This window comes from Thamnophis sirtalis, unplaced genomic scaffold (genome assembly GCF_051295495.1).
Source record: "Thamnophis sirtalis isolate CommonGarterSnake01/CBP01778 unplaced genomic scaffold, rThaSir2_p1.2 scaffold_7, whole genome shotgun sequence".
NCBI lineage: Eukaryota > Metazoa > Chordata > Lepidosauria > Squamata > Natricidae > Thamnophis > Thamnophis sirtalis.
The window spans coordinates 95042305-95066715 of NW_028261387.1; the positions used below are offsets into that span (position 1 = coordinate 95042305).

The 24411-nt window shown below is 49.0% G+C and overlaps 2 protein-coding genes across 2 annotated transcripts in view; one reads left to right on the forward strand and one right to left on the reverse strand.

The window, feature by feature from the left end:
• The window catches only part of CUNH20orf96 (chromosome unknown C20orf96 homolog), a 117135-nt gene that overhangs the window by 18521 nt on the left and 74203 nt on the right, over positions 1-24411 (forward strand). The window lies entirely within an intron of this gene.
• On the reverse strand, positions 10867-20407 carry LOC106555597 (tribbles homolog 3). The gene is made up of 4 exons (XM_087720654.1): positions 20257-20407; positions 14995-15279; positions 13293-13585; positions 10867-11826 (listed from the first exon to the last, which is right to left on the reverse strand). Exons 2-4 carry the CDS (start codon positions 15277-15279, stop codon positions 11340-11342), a joined length of 1065 nt encoding a protein of 354 aa, XP_087576780.1. The 5' UTR covers positions 20257-20407; the 3' UTR covers positions 10867-11339.

A 24411-nucleotide genomic window follows, 5' to 3' on the forward strand; every position in this document is an offset into this window, starting at 1 on the left:
GAAGGAAGGAAGGAAGGGGAAGGGGGGAAGGGGGGAAGGAAGGAAGGAAGGAAGGAAAGAAAGGAAGGAAGGAAGGAAGGAAGGAAGGAAGGAAGGAAGGAAGGAAGGAAGGAAGGAAGGAAGGAAGGAAAGCCCAAAAAGGGCTGAATTATTCCCCAAAGAAGGCTGGGGGCATGGGGGGGGGGGGTTAGTTCTGGATTTTATTGTTGTTGTGAGCTACCATGAATTGTGTTTTTAGATTAGCAGTGAATGAAAGGATGACTCAATCAATTGGAGAGAAACAGAAACAGAAAGAGAGAGAGAAACAAAGGAAGGAAGGAAGGAGAGAGAAAGAAAGAAAGAAGGAAGGAAGGAAGGAAGGAAGGGGAAGGGGAAAGGGGAAGGGGAAGGGGGGAAGGAAGGAAGGAAGGAAGGAAGGAAGGAAGGAAGGAAGGAAGGAAGGAAGGAAGGAAGGAAGGAAGGAAGGAAGGAAGGAAGGAAGGAAGGAAGGAAAGCCAAGAAACCCACCAAGCTCAGGGAGCAGCAAGCTGCTTCATAGTTCATTTGTCTATGTGCCCACAAGTCACTGTGGACTCTGTTGAAAAGTCACCGAAAGAAATTAAAAACAGAATAAAATGGAATGAAAGTTGGGAAAACTCCAGCCACCTAAAAAAAACTCTTCGTATCAACTGAAGAAGCAGAAATCTACTCCAATGCACTTATCGGACTAAGAGCACCCAGCTGGCAAAAACTAAAAATCATCAACCTAATTAATAAAGTAATACAAGCAGTCCTCGATGTACAACGTACAATCCACTTACGTTGCTAAGAAAGGAGAGACCTTTGTTAAGCGAGTTTTGCCCCATTTCACGGCGTTTCTCGCCCCCTTCCTTAAGCAAATCACTGCCGTTCTTAAAGGAGTAACCCGGTTGTTAAGTGAATCCAGCTTCCCCCTCGACTTTGTTGGTCGGAAAGTCGTCAAAAGGGATCACCCTCACACACACACACACACACACACACACACACACTGCCCAGGACATGGTGACCGTCGTAACGTATGAACCAGTTGCCAAGCACCCAAATGTAAATCAGGTGACCATGGGGATGGGGAAAAGGTCGTAAGTGTGAGAAACGACCCTAAGGCATTTTTTTTCAGTGCCGTCGTAACTTCGAACCATTGCTAAATGGACTTTTGTAAGTCAAAGACTACCTGTAAGAGTAAAGTTCTACATTTGGGCAAGAAAAACGAAATGCACAGGTACAGTATAGGTGGTACCTTGCTCAACAGGAGCAACTGCGAAGGGGATCTTGGAGTCCTGGTGGACAACCATTTAAATAGGAGCCAGCCGTGTGCAGCAGCTGCCAAAAAAGCCAACACAGTTCTAGGCTGCATCAACAGAGGGAGAGAATCAAGATCCCGTGAAGTCTTAATACCACTTTATTAAGGCCTTGGGGAAGGCCACACTTGGAATATTTGCATTCAGTTTTGGTCGCCACAATGTAGAAAAGAAGTGGAGACTCTAGAAAGAGTGCAGAGAAGACCAAGAAAGAGGATTAGGGACTGGAGGCTAAAACATATGAAGAACGGTTGCAGGAACTGGGGATGTCTAGTTTAATGAAAAGAAGGAACCAGGGAGACATAGCATCTTCCAATATCTCAGGGGTTGCCCCAAAGAAGAGGGAGTCAAGCTATTCTCCAAGGCACCTGAGGGTAGAACAAGAGGCAATGGGTTGGAAACTAATCAAGGAGAGAAGCAACTTAGAACTGAGGAGGAATTTCCTGACAGTTAGAACAATTAATCAGTGGAACAGAAGTTGCCTCCAGAAGTTGTGAATGCCCCAACACTGGAAGTCTTTAAGAAGATGTTGGATAGCCATTTGTCTGAAACGTATAGGGTTTCCTGCCTAGGCAGGGGTTGGACTAGAAGACCTCCAAGGCCCCTTCCAACTCTGCTATTGTACCTTATTGTATCTAAATACACGCATGAACGCGTGACCCCAGCACTTCCTTCTCTCTTCCCCCCCCCCCCATGCATTTGCACGCGACCCCCTCCATGCCCCATTTTGGGCCTAGCAGGCCTCCCAAGACCAAAACAGGCCACAAAGAGGGGGGGAGAACACCGCACACTCCCCCCTCCCACTTTTGGGCCTAGCAGGCCTCTCTGAAGCCTCCTGAGACCAAAAATGGGCCACTGGGGGGGGGCATCGACTCCGCTCGGCCCATTTTGGGCCTAGTAGGCCTCTCTGAAGCCTCCTGAGACCAAAAACGCTCCCCCCAGCGCACGTCTCCCGAATGTGGCAGAGACCCAAAAATCAGCTGGCCGGCAGGCAGTGCACGCATGTGCGGTGAAGCTGAGGTGGGGTGAGGGCTCACACGCCCATAGAGAGGCCACAGGTGGCACCCATGGCATTGGCTGCCATCCCAGGTCAAGGGCTGTGGAGACACAGATAAGGAATAATTAGGGTGTGATAGTGAAGAAAAGGGAAATGGAAATGATTATAAAATTGGAGGGGAAGAGGAAGAGAGGAGGAGAGAAGAGAGGAAAGGAGAGAGAAAGAAGAAAGAGGAAAGGAGAGGAAGGAGAGAAGGGATAGAAAGAGAAGGAGAAGGCAGGAGGGGGAAGGGGAAGAGGAAGAGAGGAGGAGAGGAGGAGAGGAGAAGAGAGGGAAGGGGAGGGAAGGAAGGAAGAGGAAAGGAAGGAAAGCTGGAAGGGATAGAAAGAGGAGAGAGGGTAGGAGGGGAAGAGGAAGAGAGGAAGAGAGAAGAGAGGAAAGAAGAGAGAAAGATGAAAGAGGAAAGGAGAGGAAGGAGAGAAGGGATAGAGAGAAGGAGAGAGGGCAGGGAGGGGAAGAGGAAGAGAGAAGAGAGGGAAGGGGAGGGAAGGAAGGAAGAGGAAAGGAAAGGAAGGCTGGAAGGGATAGAAAGAGAAGGAGGGCAGGAGGGGAAGAGGAAGAGAGGAGAGAGAAGAGAGGAAAGAAGAGAGAAAGATGAAAGGAAAGGAGGAAGGAATAGAAAGAGAAGGAGAGAGGGCAGGAGGGGAAGAGGAAGAGAGGAGAGAAAGAGAGGGAAGGGGAGGGAAGGAAGGAAGAGGAAAGGAGAGGAAGGCTGGAAGGGATAGAAAGAGGAGAGAGGATAGGAGGGGAAGAGGAAGAGAGGAAGAGAGAAGAGAGGAAAGGAGAGAGAAAGAGGAAAGAGGAAAGGAGAGGAAGGAGAAAAGGGATAGAAAGAGAAGGAGGGAGGGCAGGAGGGGAAAAGGAAGAGGGAGGAGAGAAAGAGAGGAAAGGAGAGAGAAAGAGAAAGAGGAAAGGAGAGGAAGAAGGGATAGAAAGAGAAGGAGAGAGGGCAGGAGGGCCAAGAGGAAGAGAGAGGAGAGGAGAAGAGAGGGAAGGAGAGGGAAGGAAGGAAGAGAGGAGGAGAGGAAGGCTGGAAGGGATAGAAAGAGAAGGAGAGAGGGCAGGAGGGGGAAGAAGAGAGCAGGGGAGAGGCAAGGAAGAAGGGAAGGGAGAGGAGAGAAGGAAGGAGGTAGAGAAGGGAGGGAGGGAGAAAAGAAAGGAAAAGTGGGGTAGTGATAACACAAAGTAGGTTTATGGGATGGTAAACAAAACAACCCAGAAAGTATCTTTTAGCTTTTTATATGGAAAAACAAATACGTAAAAGTGATAAATATAAATAAGAATTGTAACCACGTATGTGAATGGATACCTGTAACTGTATGTGAGAGATTAAAAATAAAAATAAAAAACTTTTTTTAAAAAAAAGGCTTATGGTTTTCCCAGTTGCAATGGATGGCTGTGAAGGTTGGACCATAAGGAAAGTTGAACACCAAAGAATGGAGGCCTTTGGACTCTGGTGCTGGAGGAGACTCCTGCATTGAGTCCCTTGGACTGCAAGGCCATCCAACCGGTCAGTCCTAGAGGAGATCCACCCTGGCTGCTCTTTAGAAGGCCGGATCCTGAAGAGGAAACTCAAAAGACTTTGGCCACCTAATGAGAAGGAAGAAGGACTCTGTGGAAAAGAGCCTCATGCTGGGAACGATGGAGGGCAAAAGAAGAAGAAGGGGATGGCAGAGAAGGAAGTGGCTGGATGGAGTCACTGAAGCAGCCGGCGTGAGCTTCAATGGACTCCAGAGGATGGGAGAGGACAGGAAGGCGTGGAGGAATGTGGTTCATGGGTCAGACACACTTCGCAGCTAACAACAACAAATGATGCTTTGCCACTAAAGTCAAAGCAACATGGATTATTTAGGCAACAGGAGAAATTTGTGAGTGGAAGGGTGTTGTAATATAGTTCCTTGTGTAGGTGTGTGTCCCCCATGGCCCTGTTCATACTAGGGCATGCAGAGCCACGCTGAATCACACAGGAGAAAACAAACTCCTAGAACGCCATAACATCCTGATAGGGCATAACATAACATTCTGAGATGTGCCTACCATTGACGTCCAGGATTTGACCATATATAGACTGAGCAGTAGATTAGAAATTGTACTTTTACAGGCTGTTTTTAACCACGTGCTATTGCTCTTCCTGCCTTTGTCCTATCTTAATAAAAGGGGCTCTCAGACCCCAATCTGGGTCGCTCCATCTCGAGAAAGTTCGTGTCCTGTCTTTTCTCAACATTGGCCTCATGGGCGAACCACGGGAACGTACAGAAGGGACACAACTGAGACACCAAACACCCTCAGGGAACTGTGAATTGTGGGTTGTGATGGGTCGGACACAACTTCGCAACTAACAGCAACAAGAGAGTTAAACCTGCATCTATTTGGCACCTGGAAACTTTGCAAAAGCCAGGAATTACAGAGTCCTGAAGATATAAATTCTCATCCAAATTGAGGCTCAGTGGCCATCACACAGGGCCCCACGGAGGGCTGGGGACACCCCCCCCTCCAACTGTCTGCAGCCCCTCCCACCATTACAGCAGGGCAAAAATCCCACCTATAAGGAGGAGGAGGAACAGGCTCCCCTTAAAACTGGACACACCTCTGCTTTTCCTGGTGGAGGGTGGGAAATGAGGTGACGGGAATTCCATGAGGACCAGACACTTGAAAGCAACAATACAAACTGTAGCTAGGGAGTTTGCAACTGGTAGGGTTAAAGGGGGGGGGGGCGTTGTGGACTTGGAGGTCCTGGGCAAAGGGAGAGGAGGATGGATGGACCCTTCCCCTTTAAGGTTGAAGTTCATCAGTCCCACCCACCCCCACCCACCCCTTCCAGCCCTTCTCTTGCAGGCCAGAGCCCAGAAGACCCCCAGAGGGGTCTAGCCCCCTGTCTGCCTAGGGGCGTGGGGGTGGGGTAGAGAGGGGGGGTGCATGCCAGAGAGGGACTAGCACTGCCAGGCCCCTTGCAAGGCACGCGCACACACACACACACAAAACACAAGCACACACGCATACATAGACACACACAAAACACATAGACACACACAAAACACACACACACATACAAAACACACACACAGACACACACGCATACATAGACACACACAAAACACAAAACACACAAAACACACACACACGCATATATAGACACACACAAAACACAAACAAAACACAGAGACACACACGCATACATAGACACACACAAACACAAACACACAAAACACACACACACACATACATAGACACACACAAAACACAAACATACAAAACACACAGACACACACGCATACATACACACACAAAACAAACAAAACACACACGCATACATAGACACACACAAAACACAAATACACACAAAACACACACACACGCATACATAGACACACACAAAACACACACACACATACAAAACACACACAGACACAGACGCATACATAGACACACACAAAACACAAACACACACACGCATACATACACACACACAAAACACACGACACACACGCATAGACACACACAAAACACACACACACACATGCATACATAGACACACACAAAACACACACACACACACACACACACAAATACACACAGAGACACACACACCTAGGACCGCAGGAAGCCAGCGGGGCCGGCCAGTCAGGCCCCCTTTGGGGAGGGGGGGAAGAGACGGGGGGGACACAAAACTGGGGGAGGGGAGCAGAAAATCCAGCCCTCCCTCCCTCCCACCCCCACCCCCCAGGCGGCCTGGGCCTCCCGCCCCGACCTGCAAAAGTTGCAAGCTCCACTATGGGACGGGAGGGACGCCAGCCCCTTTTCCCGGGCGGGGAGGGGGAGATTCCAAAGAAGGAGGGGTGGCAAAGTGGGGTGGGGTCCCGCAAGACTGACCTCCAGCCCCGGCAGGGAAACCGCTCCGCCGCTCCCACGAAATCGAAAGCCAAGCGACGGAGAGGAGGAGCAGCGGCGGCGGCGGCGGCGGCGGCAGCGCTCAGCACGCGCCTTCCGCCTCCGAGCCCGGGCAGAGGGAATCCCCGTGACGTCACGGGGCCGGGTCTCTCTCTCCCCCCCCTCTCTCTCTCCCCCCCCCCCACCTCCTTCCCGTAACCGACCCCGCAAGCAGTCCGGAGCGACGCCCCTTCTTCACGGCCAAATCCCCGGAAGCAGAGCAGAGCCGGATTAGCCGGGAAGCGGCTTTTCCGGGCTGGTTTTTTAAAAATTTTCTTTCTCTATCTCAGCCTCCGGGATCACCTGGTGGTCCCCCGTCCCAATCCAGATTCAGCCTCTCCCGCTGCTATTGGGGGTGAGGGTGGGGGCTGCACTTTGAGGGAGCGGCTGCCTTTTTTTTTCCCAAGGAGGCAACAGGGAAGAGAGGCTGGGAGTCCTCCAGTTAAGGGCTGAGATGGAGCCCCCAATTTCCGTCGCTAAGCAAGGCGGTCGTTTGGTGCATTTCGACCCATTTTTTTGCCACAGTTGTTAAGTGAATCACAGGCTGGGTCTTGTCCCCCTGAGGTCTTGAGAGCCGCTGTGGATGGGCTTTGTAATACCCGAAACATGGTTTTTGTAACACCCTGGCTATTGAACATGGGTCTTCTTGTCTTTTAAATTTGCTTCTTCGATTGTATTGCTAACAATTTCCCATAAAACCTACTTAACCTTACTTAAATCACCAGTCCCTGCCTCCATCTCAGGAGGAGTAGGAGAAAGGGGGGGGCGGTGGAGAAAGAGCCGGAAGGGGAGGAGGAAAAGGAGGATTGTGGGAACAGTAACAACCTCACAATTGCAGTTGTTGTTGTTAAGCGAATCCATTGATTTGACTTGTCGGAAAGTTGCCAAAGGGGATTGTATGACTCCAGGACATTGCAACTGTCGTAAGTCCATGCCAGTTTCCAAGTGTCTGGATTTTGATCACGTGACCAGAGGGAGGCTGCTCATTAGTGGGATAAATGGTCATTAAGTCACTTTTTCCAATGCCGTTGTAACTTTGAATTGTCACTAAACAAACTGTTGTAAGTCGAGTACTACCCAACTCCAAGGGATTAGTGTAAAACACTAGGAAAAAAAGTTTAACATCTGAAATCAGATAGACATCCTAGATTGATGTTACTGATAAAAAAATCCAGCATATTTTCCCTTTATCACAAAATATTTGCATATTTTACAACATTCCCTATAGAGCAGGGGCCTCCAATCATGGCCACTTTAAAACTTGTGGACTTCAACTCCCAGAATTCCTCAGCCAGCTTTGCTTGAAGTCCACAAGTCTTAAAGTAGCCAAGATTGCTGGCTGAGGAATTCTGGGAGTTGAAGTCCACAGGTCTTAAAGTGGCCAGGGTTGGAGGCCCCTGCTATAGAGCAATATGTGTGGACTACAACTCCTAGAATTCCACAGCAGCCATGCTGGCTGAGGAATTCTGGGAGTTGAAGTCCACAAGTCTTAAAGTAGCCAAGGTTGCTGGCTGAGGAATTCTGGGAATTGAAGTCCACGGGTTTTTTAATGGCCAAGGTTAGATACCCCTGCTATAGAGCAATATGTGTGGACTACAATTCCCAGAATTCCACAGCAGCCATACTGGCTGAGGAATTCTGGGAGTTGAAGTCCACAAGTCTTAAAGTAGCCAAGGTTGCTGGCTGAGGAATTCTGGGAGTTGAAGTCCACAGGGCTTAAAGTGGCCAGGGTTGGAGGCCCCTGCTATAGAGCAATATGTGTGGACTACAATTCCCAGAATTCCACAGCAGCCATGCTGGCTGAGGAATTCTGGGAGCTGAAGTCCACAAGCCTTAAAGTAGCCAAGGTTGCTGGCTGAGGAATTCTGGGAGTTGAAGTCCACAGGTCTTAAAATGGCCAAGGTTGGAGGGCCCTGCTATAGAGCAATATGCGTGGACTACAACTCCCAGAATTCCACAGCAGCCATGCTGGCTGAGGAATTCTGGGAGTTGAAGTCCACAAGTCTTAAAGTAGCCAAGGTTACTGGCTGAGGAATTCTGGGAATTGAAGTCCACGGGTTTTTTAATGGCCAAGGTTAGATACCCCTCCTATAGAGCAATATGTGTGGACCACAACTCCCAGAATTCCACAGCAGCCATGCTGGCTGAGGAATTCTGGGAGCTGAAGTCCACAAGTCTTAAAGTAGCCAAGGTTACTGGCTGAGGAATTCTGGGAGTTGAAGTCCACAGGTTTTTAAATGGCCAAGGTTAGATACCCCTGCTATAGAGCAATATGTGTGGACTACAACTTCCAGAATTCTACAGCAGCCATGCTGGCTGAGGAATTCTGGGAGTTGAAGTCCACAAGCCTTAAAGTAGCCAAGGTTGCTGGCTGAGGAATTCTGGGAGTTGAAGTCCACAAGTCTTAAAGTAGCCAAGGTTAGATACTATAGAGCAATATGTGTAGACTACAACTCCTAGAATTCCACAGCAGCCATGCTGGCTGAGGAATTCTGGGAGTTGAAGTCCACAAGTCTTAAAGTAGCCAAGGTTGCTGGCTGAGGAATTCTGGGAGTTGAAGTCCACAGGTCTTAAAGTGGCCAGGGTTGGAGGCCCCTGCTATAGAGCAATATGTGTGGACCACAACTCCCAGAATTCCACAGCAGCCATGCTGGCTGAGGAATTCTGGGAGTTGAAGTCCACAAGTCTTAAAGTAGCCAAGGTTGGAGGCCGCTGCTCTAGACTAATATGTATAGGTCGGTAACCGTGAACTATCTTGAAATACTGTGGGCTGGGATTTGGCTGGAGAGGACTTCACCGAAAATTAAATAAAAGGGGTTTTATTGGCTTCGTGCGGGAATCTTTACCTTGTTGAGGATCCACTGGGAATTCTCCTCGGATCAAATCTGTTTTTCTTCAGTGGAGTCGATGAGTAGCAACCATTAAAAACCCTTTCTGCCATCCATACGGGTAGTCCTCGACTTTACGACCACAATCGTGGGACGGAGTTTTTCCATTGCTAAGCAAGGCGGTTTGTTAAGAGAATCTCACCCGGTTTTCTAATTGGAGGGTGGGGGGAGGCACAGCGAAGCAAATCACTGCGGTTTTTAAGTGAATCGTGTGGTTGTTAAGTGAATTGTGTGGTCATTAAGAGAATCCAGGTTCCCCCACTGACTTTGCTTGTGACAAGTTCGCAAACGTCAATTACGTGACGTTGGCCAACGGCCCCGAATTTCAATCCTGGCCATGCTGGGGCAGTCGTAAGTGCGAGGAACGATGGCACGTCGGTTTTTTTCACTTAGAACCGTCACTATAGGAGTGGTTGTAAGTCAAGGACTACCAGTGTTCTGGGAGTTGAAGTTCACACAAGTTGCTAAGGTTGAAAAATACCACTCTTAAGAAGCAACAGTTTTTTTTTTACAGGTGATTGGTCCTCGACTTACAACCACAATTGAGCCCCAAATATCTGTCGCTAAGTGAGACATTTGTTAAGTGGGTTTTGCCTCATTCTTCCGAGGTGGGTGAAATGAGGACCCGGATTGTTGTTGGGGGCGATATGCTGACTCTGTAAACCGCTTAGAGAGGGCTGAAAGCCCTATGAAGCGGTATAGAAGTCTAACTGCTAACTGCTAAAACGATCCCTAGCTTTGCAGAAATGTCTGTCACTCAACATCCTTTCCCATCCATTCCTTCCCCGGAAATGGTGGACCATGAAATCCAGCTGTGGGAGGTGGAAAAAGCAGGGTCTGCAACCAGATCTCTTTCTGCGGGGTGCTTGGTGCCCTCATGAGCTTGAGTTTTCGTGCAGACTTCATTACTAAACACGATAATATCAGTGTCTCAGGCCTGCAGCCATCTTTCCTTTTGCGTCTTTGGCCTGCCACACTTTCTATTATTCCGCTATGCATTTTCTATTGTGGGAAAGTGGGATTGTAGGGAGTTAGATGATATGCAGCCATAACAACATTCTTTCTAGAAAACCAAGGTCATCTTTTGTCTCTGCACTGCTGTACCTGACCAGAACTGGATGGGTGGAACTGCCAGCATGGCAGAGGGAGACTGGACCACGGGATGGACTTGTTGGTGTGGGGGGCAAGATCTTGAACTTTCAACTGGGTGGGAAAACCGGGAAGCTTTCAGATTCGGGTTTCCCCAGATGTGCCAACATGGCTCTCTTCATCAATGGGAACGTTGAGGAATACCTTTGCCTCGGACTCTGATTTACTTTTGGATGCTATTTGGAACCCTCTGACACAGTGCTAAAGGGACGAGAAAGAGGAGGACTGTGGGGGGGGGGGTCCTTTGGTGCTCTCTGAGCTTGGCTGTTTCCTTGCAGACATCTCATAACCAAGCTAGGTAACATCATCAATAGGGGAAGGGAGAGGGCTTTGCAGAAAGGAGAAGGAGAAAGTGGGGAGGAGAAGGAGAAAGTGGGGAGGAGGAGGAGGAAGAGGGATGAGGAGAAAGAACTAGAAGGAGGGGAGGACTAGGGGGTCCTTGGTGCTCTCTGAGCTTGGCTGATTTCTTGCCGGGAGAAGGAGGAGGAGGAGGAGGACAATGACGATAACAAAGACTTCAGGGTCCTTTCCTTTGTGCTCTCTGAGCTTAGCTTTTTACTTGCAGACATCTCGTTACCAAACTACATAACATCATCCATGCTAGATCTCTTTCTCCCGCCAATCACTCCACAGCAGGTTCCTTGTCCAAATCAGCAATACAGATCCCGAATTAAAGGTGCAAAAGAGCTCTCTTTAAGAGCTTGCTGGTGCTCGACAAAACTCCCCTAGGTTTCTTTGGCATAGGCGAGAACGCAAAGGACAAAGGGAGGGGGGTGAAGCCCTTCCCCCCCCCATGTTTTGGGACAAAGCAACCCCTGCCCCATGGAGGGGCAAAGGTGAAAGGTAGTTTGTCCCCCCACAAAAGGCACTTCCGAGGCGGCTGAGATATGGCTTTCAATGCCAGAGGCTTTCCTTCTTCCGCATTCTTCCCCTCAAGGCCACTTCAACTGTCCTCTCCTCGCAATTTATCCGAATTCTTGCATTCTTCCCCTCAAGGCCACTTCAACTGTCCCCTCCTCGCAGTTTATCCGAATTCTTTCGGCAACTCCTCATTTCAGGAACCACTTGGTCCAGTCCCTGCCCTCCGAGGGGGCTGACCCCCAGCGCTTTGGGCCCTGGGTTGGAAGCCAGCCAAGGATGGAGCAAGATTCCGCTGGCGGTCAGCCTTTCCGCCGGATCCTTTCGCAAGAGGCACCGGATAAGGCACTGGGCCTTGGGCGAGAGGTTGCCCGGAACCGTAAAACGTCCGCGACAGATCTTGCCAAACAACGAGATGGGCTTGGTGCCCTGGAAGGGATAGCAGCCCACCAGCAGAGTGTAGAGGGCCACCCCTAGGCTCCAGATATCAGCCGCTTTCCCAGAGTAGGAGCCCTTGAAGCTGATGATTTCGGGACCCACATAAGCTGGGCAGCCATGCTTGTCCGTCAAGGCGTCATCGGTGCCCAATAGGACCTGGGCATCTTCCAGGTTCTCCAGCAGCAACTTGGACCTGGAAGAACCAAAGGTAGAAGGACAGGTTAGGCGAAACCTGGCTCAAAAACAGTCACCAGGAGAGGGATTTGGAGTCTTAACGGACGATCCCTTAAACACGAGCCAGCCGTGCATGGCGGCAGCCAAAAAGGCCGATGCGATCCTTGGTTGCCTAAATAGGGGCACAGAATCAAAATCACGTGAAGGATCAGTACCGCTTTATAAAGCCTTAGTAAGGCCACACCTGGAATATTCTGCAACCAATTTTGGTCACCACATACAGCATTTTTGGCCTCCCACCCCCCCCCCCCCCCTTTGCAAAAATGGCCATGCATAGCCTTTAGGACAGTGTTTCTCAACCTTAGCAACTTGAAGATGTCCGGACTTCAACTCCCAGAATTCCCCAGCCAGCAAATGCTGGCTGGGGAATTCTGGGAGTTGAAGTCCGGACATCTTCAAGTTGCCAAGGTTGAGAAACACTGCTTTAGGAGGTTTCCAGAGTGCTCCTGGGGGCTGGGAAGGGCAAAAATGAGCCAAAAATGGGCGGTTTTTTGCTCATTTGTGCCCCTCCCTCAACCCCCAGGAGCACTCTACAAGCCTCCTAAAGGCTATGCATGCTTCGTGAAAAACGGACCTCTTTTGGGAGGTCTGTCGAGTGCAAAAACTTTTTTTTAAAATTTTCCTCTTCAAAATTTTGGTGCGTCTTATTCGCTGATGCGTCTGATACTCCGAAAAACACGGTGCCTCATGAGGTTCCAGAGGGCTGGCTCACGCATGAGGCAATCTACGCTATGATTGGTTGCCACGAGCATAAAGGGGGGGTTTCCCTTCCCCCACACACACACCTTTTTTCTTCTACGTGCTTTACCTCATGATTTGATTTACCTCATGATTTGATTTACCTCATGACTTGATTTACCTCATGATTTGATTTGCCTCATGATTTGATTTACCTCATGACTTGATTTACCTCATGAGATTCCTGACTCTCTTGGCTGCTATAAATCTAAATGTAAAATAGATTTATTTATATAAAACTACAAGTTTGGGTCAATGTCTCTGACTGCGTAATTCCCTGACAATTAGACTTTATCTTCTTTTAACGACCTCATAATCCCTTGCGGGGTGCAGCCTGGGCAACTGAATGGAGCTAGTTTACTGGCCAGATGCCCTTCCTGTTGACATTGCGGAGTTTTACTTCAGCAGATATATTCTCATTGTGCCCAGAGAGAGAAATGTCTGCCTCTACCTAGGATTGAACTCACAGCCTCCTGATTCTGAGGGAAGAACTCCACCTCTAGGCCACTGCATCACCCTTTCCTGACAATTAGCCTGAAATACGCTAAAAGGGAGGTGTGTTAATTGGACACCTCACTGCAATTACAATTTAATTTTATAATGTCAAATGAACTGAAATCCAGGATTTTTCTGCAGCAACTTTTTTATGTTGTTCTGGGGAAATCGGCTGGTCTTTTCGATTCTCACCGTTCTCGATCCGCGAAGACGAACTTCCTCAGTTTGATGTCTCGGAGGACGATGCCGTGCTGGTGGCAGTGGGCGACAGCTTCGGCCATTTGTCGGAAGAGAGCGATCGCCTCTGACTCTGGCAGACGCTTGCGCCGCCTCACCAGGTCGTGCATATTGTCCTTCCCGGGCTCAAAAAAGACGTAAACATTCTGGTCTCCCACGATGACCTCGGCCAGCCGGGCAATGCTGGGGTGCGAGGGGAGAGCAGCGTACGGCACCATCACTTCGGGGTAGCTCTTCGCCGGATAAACCTGGAAGGGAAGAGAATGAGGTGAGAGACAAGGTCAGGTGGCAGAATTATCTGGGGGTAAGACGGGCGGCCTATAAATTTGATTGATGAGAGAGAGAGAGAGAGAGAGAGAGAGAGAGAGGGAGGGAGGAAGAAGGAGAGAAAAGAGAAGAGAAAGATGATAGACACAGACAGACAAATAGACAGACAGACTGACAGACAGGATATAGACAAATAGAGTAGGTAGGTAGGTGTATGGATGGATGAAAGAGATTAGATAGATAGATAGATAGATAGATAGATAGATAGATAGATAGATAGATAGACAGACAGACAGACAGACAGACAGACAGACAGACAGACAGACAGACAGACAGACAGACAGACAGAGACAGACAGGCAGGATATAGATAAATAGTGTAGGTAGGTACTGGTAGGTATGTAGGTAGATGGAGGAGAGAGATGATAGATAGTAGATGGATGGATAGAGAGAGAGGGAGATTAAATAGAGAGATAGACACAGACAAGATATGGATAAATAGTGTAAGTAGGTATTGGTTGGTAGGTAGGTAGATGGAGGAGAGAGATATGATAGATAGTAGATGGATGGTCGGACAGACAGACAGATGGATGGATGGATATTAGACAGACAGAGATGATAGATAGATGGATGGATGGATGGATGGATGGATGGATGGATGGATAGATAGATAGATAGATAGATAGATAGATAGATAGATAGATAGATAGATAGATAAGGTAGGTAGGTAGGTAGGTAGGTGGGTGGGTAGGTGGGTAGGTGGGTAGGTGGGTAGGTGGGTAGGTGGGTAGGTGGATGATAGATAGATAGATAGATAGATAGATAGATAGATAGATAGATAGATAGATAGATAGATAGATATTAGATGATAGGCAAATAAGATATAGACAAATAGAGTAGGTAGGTAGGTAGGTAGAGATGGATGGATAGATGGATGGTTGAGAGAGAGATTATGGATAGTAGATAGACAGACAGGCAGACAGACAAATTAGATTAGATAGATTAGAAAAAGAGAGAGAGAGATGACAGAGTACGCTTTACCAAAAATTTGTATGGCAACAAAACTGAGACCTTTCTTTGCATGAAGATAATAACTCTTTGAGGATAGTAACAGTCGAAGGGCCGAGACGTTTGCTAATGATTAATATCTAGCCTTACATTGCCTATTACCTATGGATAGGGGTGACTATCATTTTCTCCTCCTTTGCTGAAATGTATAAACAAACTGCTATAAATTGAGGACTACCTGTATTCTCTTTCCGACAGCCACCCCACGAGGGGATCCAGTTTTCTCTATGTTGGCTGGGGAATTCTGGGAGTTGAAGTCCGCCAGGCTTAAAGTTGCCAAGGTTGGAGACCCCCCCCCTAGCCTAGACCCACCGCCTCATTACCTTGCAAGTCAGTTCCGCTTCGGTGTGTCTGTTTACAGCCCTGTAGGTGCGCCCACCTTCTGTGGGCTCCAGAAGGACGTAAGGGCCGATCCGAGTGATGGTCAAACCCCGATCCGCGGCAGGAGGGCCCTGAGGCAGGGGCTGGAGGCAGGGGGACGGCCCCGGAAGCTTGTCCACGCGCGGGCGCTTGGTTGCCGAGCCTCCGGCTTTTGACGCTTTCTCACAGCACAGCCGCCTTTTCGCCACGTGGGCCTCTGCGCCGGGGCTTGGCACTAAGAGGCTCATCTGCAAATTGCACAGGGGAGAGGAAAGGATTAAGGGCAGCTCGAGGCATTTTAGGTCAATAAAAGCCATGGCTGGCAAGGATTCAGATCCCTTTCCTTGTTCTGTGCCTGGCCCCTTGGGATTGTAATTGGAGATGGGTTGCTTTCTTGCAGACGTTCCATGACCCATCTAGGTAACAGCATCATCGTGAAAGAGAGTGGGGTTTGCAGAGAGGAAGAGGAGGAGGAGGAGGAGGAGGAGGAGGAGGAGGAGGAGGAGGAGGACGACGACGACGACGACGACGACGACAATGAATGTGGGGTCCTTGGTGCCCTCTGAGCTTGGTGGTTTTCTTGCAGGCGTTTCATGACCCAACTAGGGAACATCATCAGTGCTAGAAGGGAGTGGGGTGTGTGGAGTAGAGGAGGAAGAGGAGAAAGGAGGAGGACTGTGGGGTCCTCGGTGCCCCCTGAGCTGGGTGGTTTTCATGCAGACATTTTATGACCCAACTAGGTAACATCATCAGTGCTAGAAGGGAGTGGGATTTGCAGAGCGGAGGAGGACGGCAATGACAATGACTGTGGGGTCTCTGAGCTTGGGAATTTTCTTGCAAACATTTTATTATCCAATCTAGGGGGCGGCAACCTTAAACACTCAAAAGACCCGCAAAGGTCCTCACCAGAAGCCCCCCTCCCCCCGGTTCAATTCTGAAGCCGACCGGAAGTCCGGTTTCCCCCACCATAGAGTCTCCTCCTAGCGCGGCATCCTTTTTCCTCCACCTGCCCTAACCGAAAGCCCTGTCCCTTGTGGAGCCGACCGGCGACAGGGAGCCGCAGCAGAGGGAAGAGAGAGAGCCACATATGCGGCTCCGGAGCCGCAAGTTGCTAACCCCTGAACTAGAGAATATCATCAGTAGTGCTGAGTGAAAGAGAATGGGGTTTGTGGTGAGGAGGAGGAAGAAAAGGAGGAAGAAGAAAAGGAGGAAGAAAAGGAGGAGGAAGAAAAGGAGGAGGAAGAAAAGGAGGAGGAACAGGAGGAGGAAGAAAAGGAGGAGTCGTCTTTGGTGCTCTCTGAGCTTGGTTATTTTCTTGCAGATATTTCATGACCCAGCTAGGGAACGTCATTGGTATGGAAGGGAGTGGGGTTTGCAGGGAGGAGGAAGAGGAGGAGGAGGAGGAGGAGGAGGAGGAGGAGGAGGAGGAGAAGGAGAAGGGTGTCCAAAGTCACACAACAGCTGGGAGGTTGTGCCACGGGGCTGTCAGCGTTGCAGCCGCAGCGGCTGATGTAAAGACAGAGCAAGTTACTCCTCGTTGACTCAGGAGACCGTACGCAAGGCAGTTCCCTCGCCTCCAATCCCAATCTGGATTTCCCGAACAATGGCTCCATTCTTTCGAAGTTATACGGGGGGAAAACGCTCTGACCGAGGACCCTTAAAGCCGCCGCTTTCCCCCCCCCCCGTTTTGCCATAACCACCTCTGGCCCTCAATCGGTGGAGCCTGAAGTACATGTGTGAACATAGAATCACAGAATAGCAGAATCGGAAGGGACCTTGGAGGTCCTCTAGTCCAACCCCCTATAATATCCTCTATATTACAGTGTTTCTCAACCTTGGCAACTTGAAGATGTCCGGACTTCAACTCCCAGAATTCCCCAGCCAGCATTCGCTGGCTGGGGAATTCTGGGAGTTGAAGTCCGGACATCTTCAAGTAGCCAAGGTTGAGAAACACTGCTCTATAACAATTCAGACAAGTGGCTGTCCGGTCTCTTCTTTAAACCTCCAGGGATGGAAGCACCCGCAACTTCTGGTGGCAAGCGGTTCCGCGGATCGATTGTCCCCCTCCCCCTGTTAGGAAGTTTCTCCTCAATTCCTTCTCTCCTGGATTAGTTTCCACCCATTGCTTCTTGTTTTGCTTTCAGGTGCTTTAGGGGACATCATCCTACCTGGTTTGGGACTTAATTTGGGTAATGAAACATCTGTAAAAACCCCAACGAAGTCAGAGAGGACCAAGGGGTTTTCCCATTGAAAGATGCCAACTCAGGTGCCATTCGCCCTCCCCGCACGCAGGTGAGTGAGTCATCCGGGGCATGTTGCAAGAGGCTGGCAAAGCAGCTCACCTTTGCTCACCTGTGGCAAAGTTCCTTCTCACCCCACAGGTGATCACCGACAAAAAAAAACAACAACCAGCAGTGTGAGATGCAACATTGTCCCCCTGCCTTATTTTACTGCGCATAATCTAAACATAGCTACTCCTCCCTTTACAACAGTTCATTTATTTTATTTTTATTTTATTTTATTTTATCAATTTCATATATACATTCACAATTATATAATCTCATAACTGTTATCAATAATATGTATTTATAACAATTTTTCCCTACTGTTGACAATATACTTGAAGATCCATCTTATCCTACAAGGTCCTACTTCTTCTTCCCTCCCTCCCTCTTTCCTTCCTCGTTTCTTCTCTCCTACTCCCCTTCCTTCCTCCCTCCCTCTCTCCTTCCCTCCTTCCTTCCCTCCTTTCTTTTCTCCTTCTCTCCTTCCTTTCCCCTTCTTTCCTCCTTCCTTCCCCCCTTCCTTCTCTCCTACATTCCCTCCTTCCTTCCTTCCTTCCCTCCTTTCTTTTCTCCTTCTCTCCTTCCTTTCCCCCTTCCTTTCCTCCTTCCTTCCCCCCTTCCTTCTCTCCTACATTCCCTCCCTCCTTCCTTCCCTCCCTTTCTTTTCTCCTTCTCTCCTTCCTTTCCCCCTTCCTTCCCTCCTTCCTTCCCTCCTTTCTTCTCTTCTTCCTTCCCTCCTTCCTTCCCTCCTTTCTTCTCTCCTTCTCTCCTTCCTTCCCTCCTTGCTTCCCTCCTTCCTACCCCCCTTTCTTCTCTTTCTTCTCTCCTTCCTTCCTTCCTCCTCTCCTTTCCCTTCTCTCCTTCCCCTTCCTCCCTTTACCCTTCCCCTCTTCTTCCCATTCCTCCCCTCTTTCCTACTCTTACATTCCCTCCCATTCTTCCTCTGCCTTCCCTTTCTCCTATTCCTCCTTTCTCCTCTCCTTCCTATCTTTCCTTCTACTCCTCCCTCCATCCACTCTAACCGTACGACAGTTCATTTAATGTCTGTCTGAAATTGCAACGGCAGTGGGGGGAAAAAACCTGACTTATGGCCATTTTCCACACTTGTGACCACTGCAGCATCTCCCCGGTCACGGGATCGAAGTCCAAACGCTTGGAACTGCCTCGTATTTACGACGGTTGCAGCGCTCACGTGATCCTCTTTTTGCGACCTCCTGACAAGCCAAGTCAGTGGGGAAGACTGATTCACTTAACGGTTGGGTTACTAACTTCGCCTCGGCAGTGATCCATTTAACAACCGTCTTACTAACTTCGCATCGGCAGCGATCCACTTAATGACCGTGGTACTAACTTCGCACCGGCACTGATCCCACTTAACAGCCGTGTTATTAACCTCACATCAGCAGTGATCCACTTAATGACAGTGTTACTAACTTTCACATCAGCGATCCACTTAATGACCGTGTTACTAACTTCGCATCGGCATTGATCCCACTTAACAGCCGTGTTATTAACGTCGCATCAGCAGTGATCCACTTAATGACAGTGTTACTAACTTCGCATCGGCATCGATCCACTTAATGACAGTGTTACTAACTTCGCATCGGCATCGATCCACTTAACGACCATGTTACTAACTTTGCCTCGGCATCGATCCACTTAACAACCGTGTTCGCATCGGCATTGATCCCACTTAACAGCCGTGTTATTAACCTCACATTAGCAGTGATTCACTTAATGACATTGTTACTAACTTCACATCGGCAGTGATCCACTTAATGACAGTGTTACTAACTTCACATCGGCATCCATCCACTTAACGACCGTGTTACTAACTTCGCCTCGGCATCGATCCGCTTAATAACCGTGGCAAGAAAAGTCGTAGAGTGGGGCAAAGCTAACGTAACCGTCTCGCTTAGCAACAGACATTTGGGGGGGCTCCATTGCCGTCGTAAGTCGAGGACTACCTGTAACGGCGTTATTAGCGAATCATTTCGTGGGGTTTATTTCAAGGTTGCAAAACGGGTGAAATCCTTCTCTAGGGCAGTGTTTCCCAACCTTGGTGACTTTAAGTCCTGTGGACTTCAACTCCCAGAATTCCCCAGCCAGCATAGCATAGCTGGCTGGGGAATTCTGGGAGTTGAAGTCCACAGGACTTAAAGTCACCAAGGTTGGGAAACACTGCTCTAGGGTGCCCCGAAAGTGCCAGATCCCAGCTTGGCATGGCCTTTGCCCACTTCCCATGTGCCAAGCGCATACCAGGGTGACTCCTTCATGGCCATTCATGGGCGATGGGACGTTGGTGAGCAATGCACTGGGGCTGAATCAGCGACTCCCAATTCTTCCGTCCCCACTGAACCATTTTGTGCCAGGAGGTAGTTTAGCCCCTTCTCCCCCCCCACACACACCAACCTGCCAACCTCCCAGACCACAAAACCCAGGCTGACTCAGGATTATGGGGCCTGTAGTCCCCGCTCCTCTCAATGCACCTGTGGCGCCTCTACCTGGGGAAAACAGCCGAGGGAGGAAAGATTTTTTTTTTTGCAAGGGGGATTTTGAAACCGAGCCCCCTCCCATTCTCCTCCCCACTCCTCATTTCTCCCCCCTCCCCATTTGCGTTTCTCACCACCACCACCCCAAAAACCCTGTTAACCTGCAATTCTGTGAGACTGAGAAAAGGGTCTGCTTCGATGCGATGGGGGGGGAAAGGCGGCTGAATGAACAGGGGGCCTCTGAGCATGGACAGAGGGCTCTCTGGGGTGGGGGAGGGAGCCCTTCGCAGATAAAGCACCGGGCAGAGGAAGAATTGGGAGAAAGCCCCCTCGCCCGCTGCTTGGAGGGGGGCAACGCGTTGTTCTTTGCCCCCTGCCCCCCCCCCACATCAGCACCACAGCTATTCCAAGACCCCCACCCCGCTTTCCCCTCGCCTGCCGCCCCTACCTTCGCGCCGCAGCAGTGGGTGGGCTGCTTGCCCTGCCTTCCTTCGCGACCCCGAGGAGCGAACCCCTGGCAGAGGTGGGGCCGGGGGTCTTCAGCGGCGGCTGGGGGCCATCCTCGCCGTTGCGACCGACCCCGCGGAGCGGCTTTGTCTGAGCCCACCGCCGCCGCCGCCGCCACCGCAGCTCCTGCCCGAGCCGCGGGGATGATGTAACCCCGGCCGCGGCGGGTTGGCCGGCTGGCAGCGCCGCCTTCCCTCCGCCTCCGGCTCCTCCTCGGCCGGCTGATGCGGCGGGCGGCGCGGATTGCAGCAGGGACGGCCGCCGATTGCAGCCCGATTGCGCCAGGGGCTGCGCTGGCGGGGACGGGCGGGGGCGGGGATGGGACTTGGAGTCCTAAAACACTGACCATTGGGGGGGCTGCTGCGATGGGATTTGGAGTCCTAAGACATTGACCATTGGGGGGGCTGTTGCGATGGGATTTGGGAGTCCTAAAACACTGGCCATTGGGGGCTGCTGCGATGGGATTTGGAGTCCTAAGACACTGGACTTTGGGGGCTGCTGCGATGGGATTTGGAGTCTTAAGACACTGACCATTGGGGGCTGCTGCGATGGGATTTGGAGTCTTAAGACACTGACCATTGGGGCTGCTGCGATGGGATTTGTAGTCCTAAAACACTCGCCTTTGGGGGCTGCTGCGATGGGATTTTTGCGTTTTGAATCCAGGTTTGGTGAGTTCTCAGATGCCATGTGGTCAGTTGGGGGCCAATATTATCATGCTTTCCAGTAGCTGAAGTGGAGAAGTCTTTATTATGTAAAGTGGACTAGCCTGGCCTTCTTAATGGCCCATTAACAAAGTTGGGGGTGGGCAGGAAGCTACAGGGAGCTATTCTGTCTTTTAAAGCATGTTTCTTCCTTTTCACATCCAGAGAAATATTCTGCCTTTTCAATATTTCATTTTTCTGGGAGAGGGCTGGGTGATAACTTCCTACACCTGAGAGCATTCTCATCAGATGGATTTGTAACTGGCTGACAAAGCATACTCAATGAGTAGTCTTTAAGGTCAGGGCCGTCTTAACAGCGTTATGGCCCTCCGGCAAAGCCGTGTACTGGGGCCCCTACGACAACTCACAGGAATAAAAATGTAAATGGTTGATAAAACTAAACATATATTTAATGGAATAGAATAGAGTTGGAAGGGACCTTGGGGGTCTTCTAGTCCAACCCCCTGCCTAGGCAGGAAACCCTACACCACTTCAGACGAATGGTTATCCAACATCTTCTTAAACACTTCCAGTGCTGGAGCATTCACAACTTCTGGGGGCAAGTAGTTCCACTGGTTAATTGTTCTCACTGTCAGGAAATTTCTCCTTAGTTCTAAGTTGCTTCTCTCCTTGATTAATTTCCACCCATTGCTTAGGTGCCTTGGAGAATAGTTTGACTCCCCCTTCTTTGTGGCAACCCCTGAGATATTGTTAGACTGCTATCATGTCTCCCCTAGTCCTTCTTTCCATTAAGCTAGACATACCCAGTTCCTGCAACCATTCTTCATATGTTTTAGTCTCCAGTCCCCTAATCATCCTTGTTGCTCTTCTCTGCACTCTTTCCAGAGTCTCAAGATCTTTTCTACATCGTGGCGACCAAAACTGATGCAAATATTCCAAGTGTGGCCTTACCAAGGCTTTGTAAAGTGGTATTAACCCTTCACGTGATCTTGATTCCATCCCCTCTGTTGATGCAGCCTAGAACTGTGTTGGCTTTTTTGGCAGCTGCTGCACACGGCTGGCTCATATTTTGCATGTTAGTATTCATTTAAAAATGCAGCAAAATGTAATAAATATGCTGCTGTATTGGATATGATACAAGGTGCATTGAAGAGTTAACATTGCACAGATTAGTATGGGCCTCTATCCATCAGGCACATGCATTAAGACAGCCTTGGTTAATGGTACCACATCCACATGGAGGGGAGCAATCAGTGGGGTACCACACAGGTCTTCATTATAATCTTCATCAGTGGCTCAGATGAAGGAATAGAAGGGGGACTCGTCAAATTCGCCGATGACACTAAGCTGGCAGGAATAGCCAACACCCCCCACAAGACAAACTTAAGATCCAGAAACATCGTGACAGACTTGATCCAACAACATGGAATTTAATTAATTAATTTATTTATTTTAAATTTTTTTATTGAAGGTTATAAAAAAAGGCAAGATTTACAAATACAAAAAAAGAAAAAGAAAGAAATAGAACTCATTACATATTTACAGCGCAAACGGGGAAAAATCATACATATGTATACATAGTTCATCTGACCTTGCCTAGTATAAAACTAGGTTACTAAATTCTATGCAGGTAAAAATATACGGATTTTCCTATCAGATCATCCAAGTTTTTTTCAACACTGTAGTCTATTGATATTACTTGTAGGTGAATTCTCACCTCTAATACATTTCTTATCTCATTTGTTACTTAGTCTTTGTGTATTGTATATTTAGATTGTTACTTAAGTTATTTTAAGTTAATAAAATATCTCATTTATGTATCTTAATTCTCATTGTCTTTTTTGATTCTATGCAATCTAGGATTATATTCGTTTTTTGGGCTGCACTACAAACTCATGTTTAAGTGATCGTATTCTATTAAGACTCTTCTTCTTTGCTTTTTTCCCAGGGTCTCAACATCTTTTTAAAATTGTGTTGACCAAAACAGAACGCAATGCACGTGCGTTGGGTGTGCATCAGTGGCGCAGTGGTTAGAGACTTCTGCTGATCACCAGCTGCCCGCCATTCGGCAGTTCGAATCTCACCAGGCTCAAGGTCGACTCAGCCTTCCGTCCTTCCGAGGTTGGTAAAATGAGGACCCAGATTGATGGGGGGCAAACAGGCTGACTCTGTAAACCGCTTAGAGAGGGCTGTGAAAGCACTGTGAAGCGGTATATAAATACTATTGCTATTTTAATCATTGTCTGGAGCTTTTTGACACACCGGTGGTGGGTTTCAAATTTTTTTAGAAGCTCTTCTGTAGGTGTGGCCTGCTTTGTGGGAGTGGCTTGCCGGCCATGTGACCGTGTGGGCATGGCTTTGGCAGTCATGTGACTGGGTGGGCGTGGCCAACTTGTAAAATGTGGTGAAACTCACTTAACAACGCCCTTGCTTAGCAACCAAAATGTTGGCACAGAAACTCTGGCATTTTGAGCACGCAAGTTTTAAAGCTGTCAAGTTACAAGACCCTTCTTGCACCCTAACCCTTTAGAAGAAAAAACTCCAGGGGTGTTCAAACTTGACAGCTTTAAGACTTGTGGACTTCAACTCCCAGAATTCCTCCTCCAGTCATGTTGGCTGACGAACTCTGGCATTGAAGTGTGCAAGTCTTAAAGCTGTCAAGTTACAAGACCCTTGCACCCCTAACCCTTTAGGAAAAATACCCCAGGGGTGTTCAAACTTGATAGCTTTAAGACTTGTGGACTTCAACTCCCAGAATTCCTCCTCTCGCTCTTCATCTTGATGATGTGAGGATGAGCGGGGGGGGAGGGAGCTGGAACGGTTCTAAACCACACCGTAGATTTGTGGAACCTCTTCTATAGAAGAGGTTAGAACTGGCAGGAACCCACCTCTGTGACACACACACACACACACACCGCCTGTAACCCTCGCTGGCAACTCCAGCCACTCATGGACGCTGCCTTCCCAGGAGTTCTACTGGCGATAGAAAATCAGGTTCCCTCCTTGGGACCAAGAAGCCTTTAAGGCAGTGTGTCAGCGTTCCAAGTATCAGTAGATTAAATCAGAGTCCAAGGCAAAACGATCCTTAAAGTTCCAATTTAATAAAGCAGACATCTTAGCACATTGCTGTGGAATCCCAATTCTGGAAATGACATCAGAATCCCACTCAGTTAAAAGTTCATCATCTTGTCCCACACCCACAATCCATCAACATGGTCCAATCTTCTTCTTCCACGCAGCTGCTTCCGGTCAGGTGTAAAAGTGCGGAGACAAAAGATGACCTTGAGCTTCTAATAAAGAATGACAACAATACATTCCACAATCCTACTCGGGTCTATTCCCCCCTCCCATCAACTATACTAATGAAACAGCATAATGAAATAAGAGAAAGTGTGGCAAGCCAAAATTCTAAAAGGAATATAATTGCAGGCCTG

Coding starts and splice junctions, on each gene's coding strand:
- LOC106555597 (XM_087720654.1), bottom strand. CDS start 15,279: ATGAGCCTCTTAGTGCCAAGCCCCGGCGCAGAGGCCCACGTGGCGAAA. Junction 13,586..14,994: donor AAGCGGAACTGACTTGCAAG/GTAATGAGGCGG, acceptor CTTCCCTTCCAG/GTTTATCCGGCGAAGAGCTA. Junction 11,827..13,292: donor GTCTTCGCGGATCGAGAACG/GTGAGAATCGAA, acceptor TGGTTCTTCCAG/GTCCAAGTTGCTGCTGGAGA.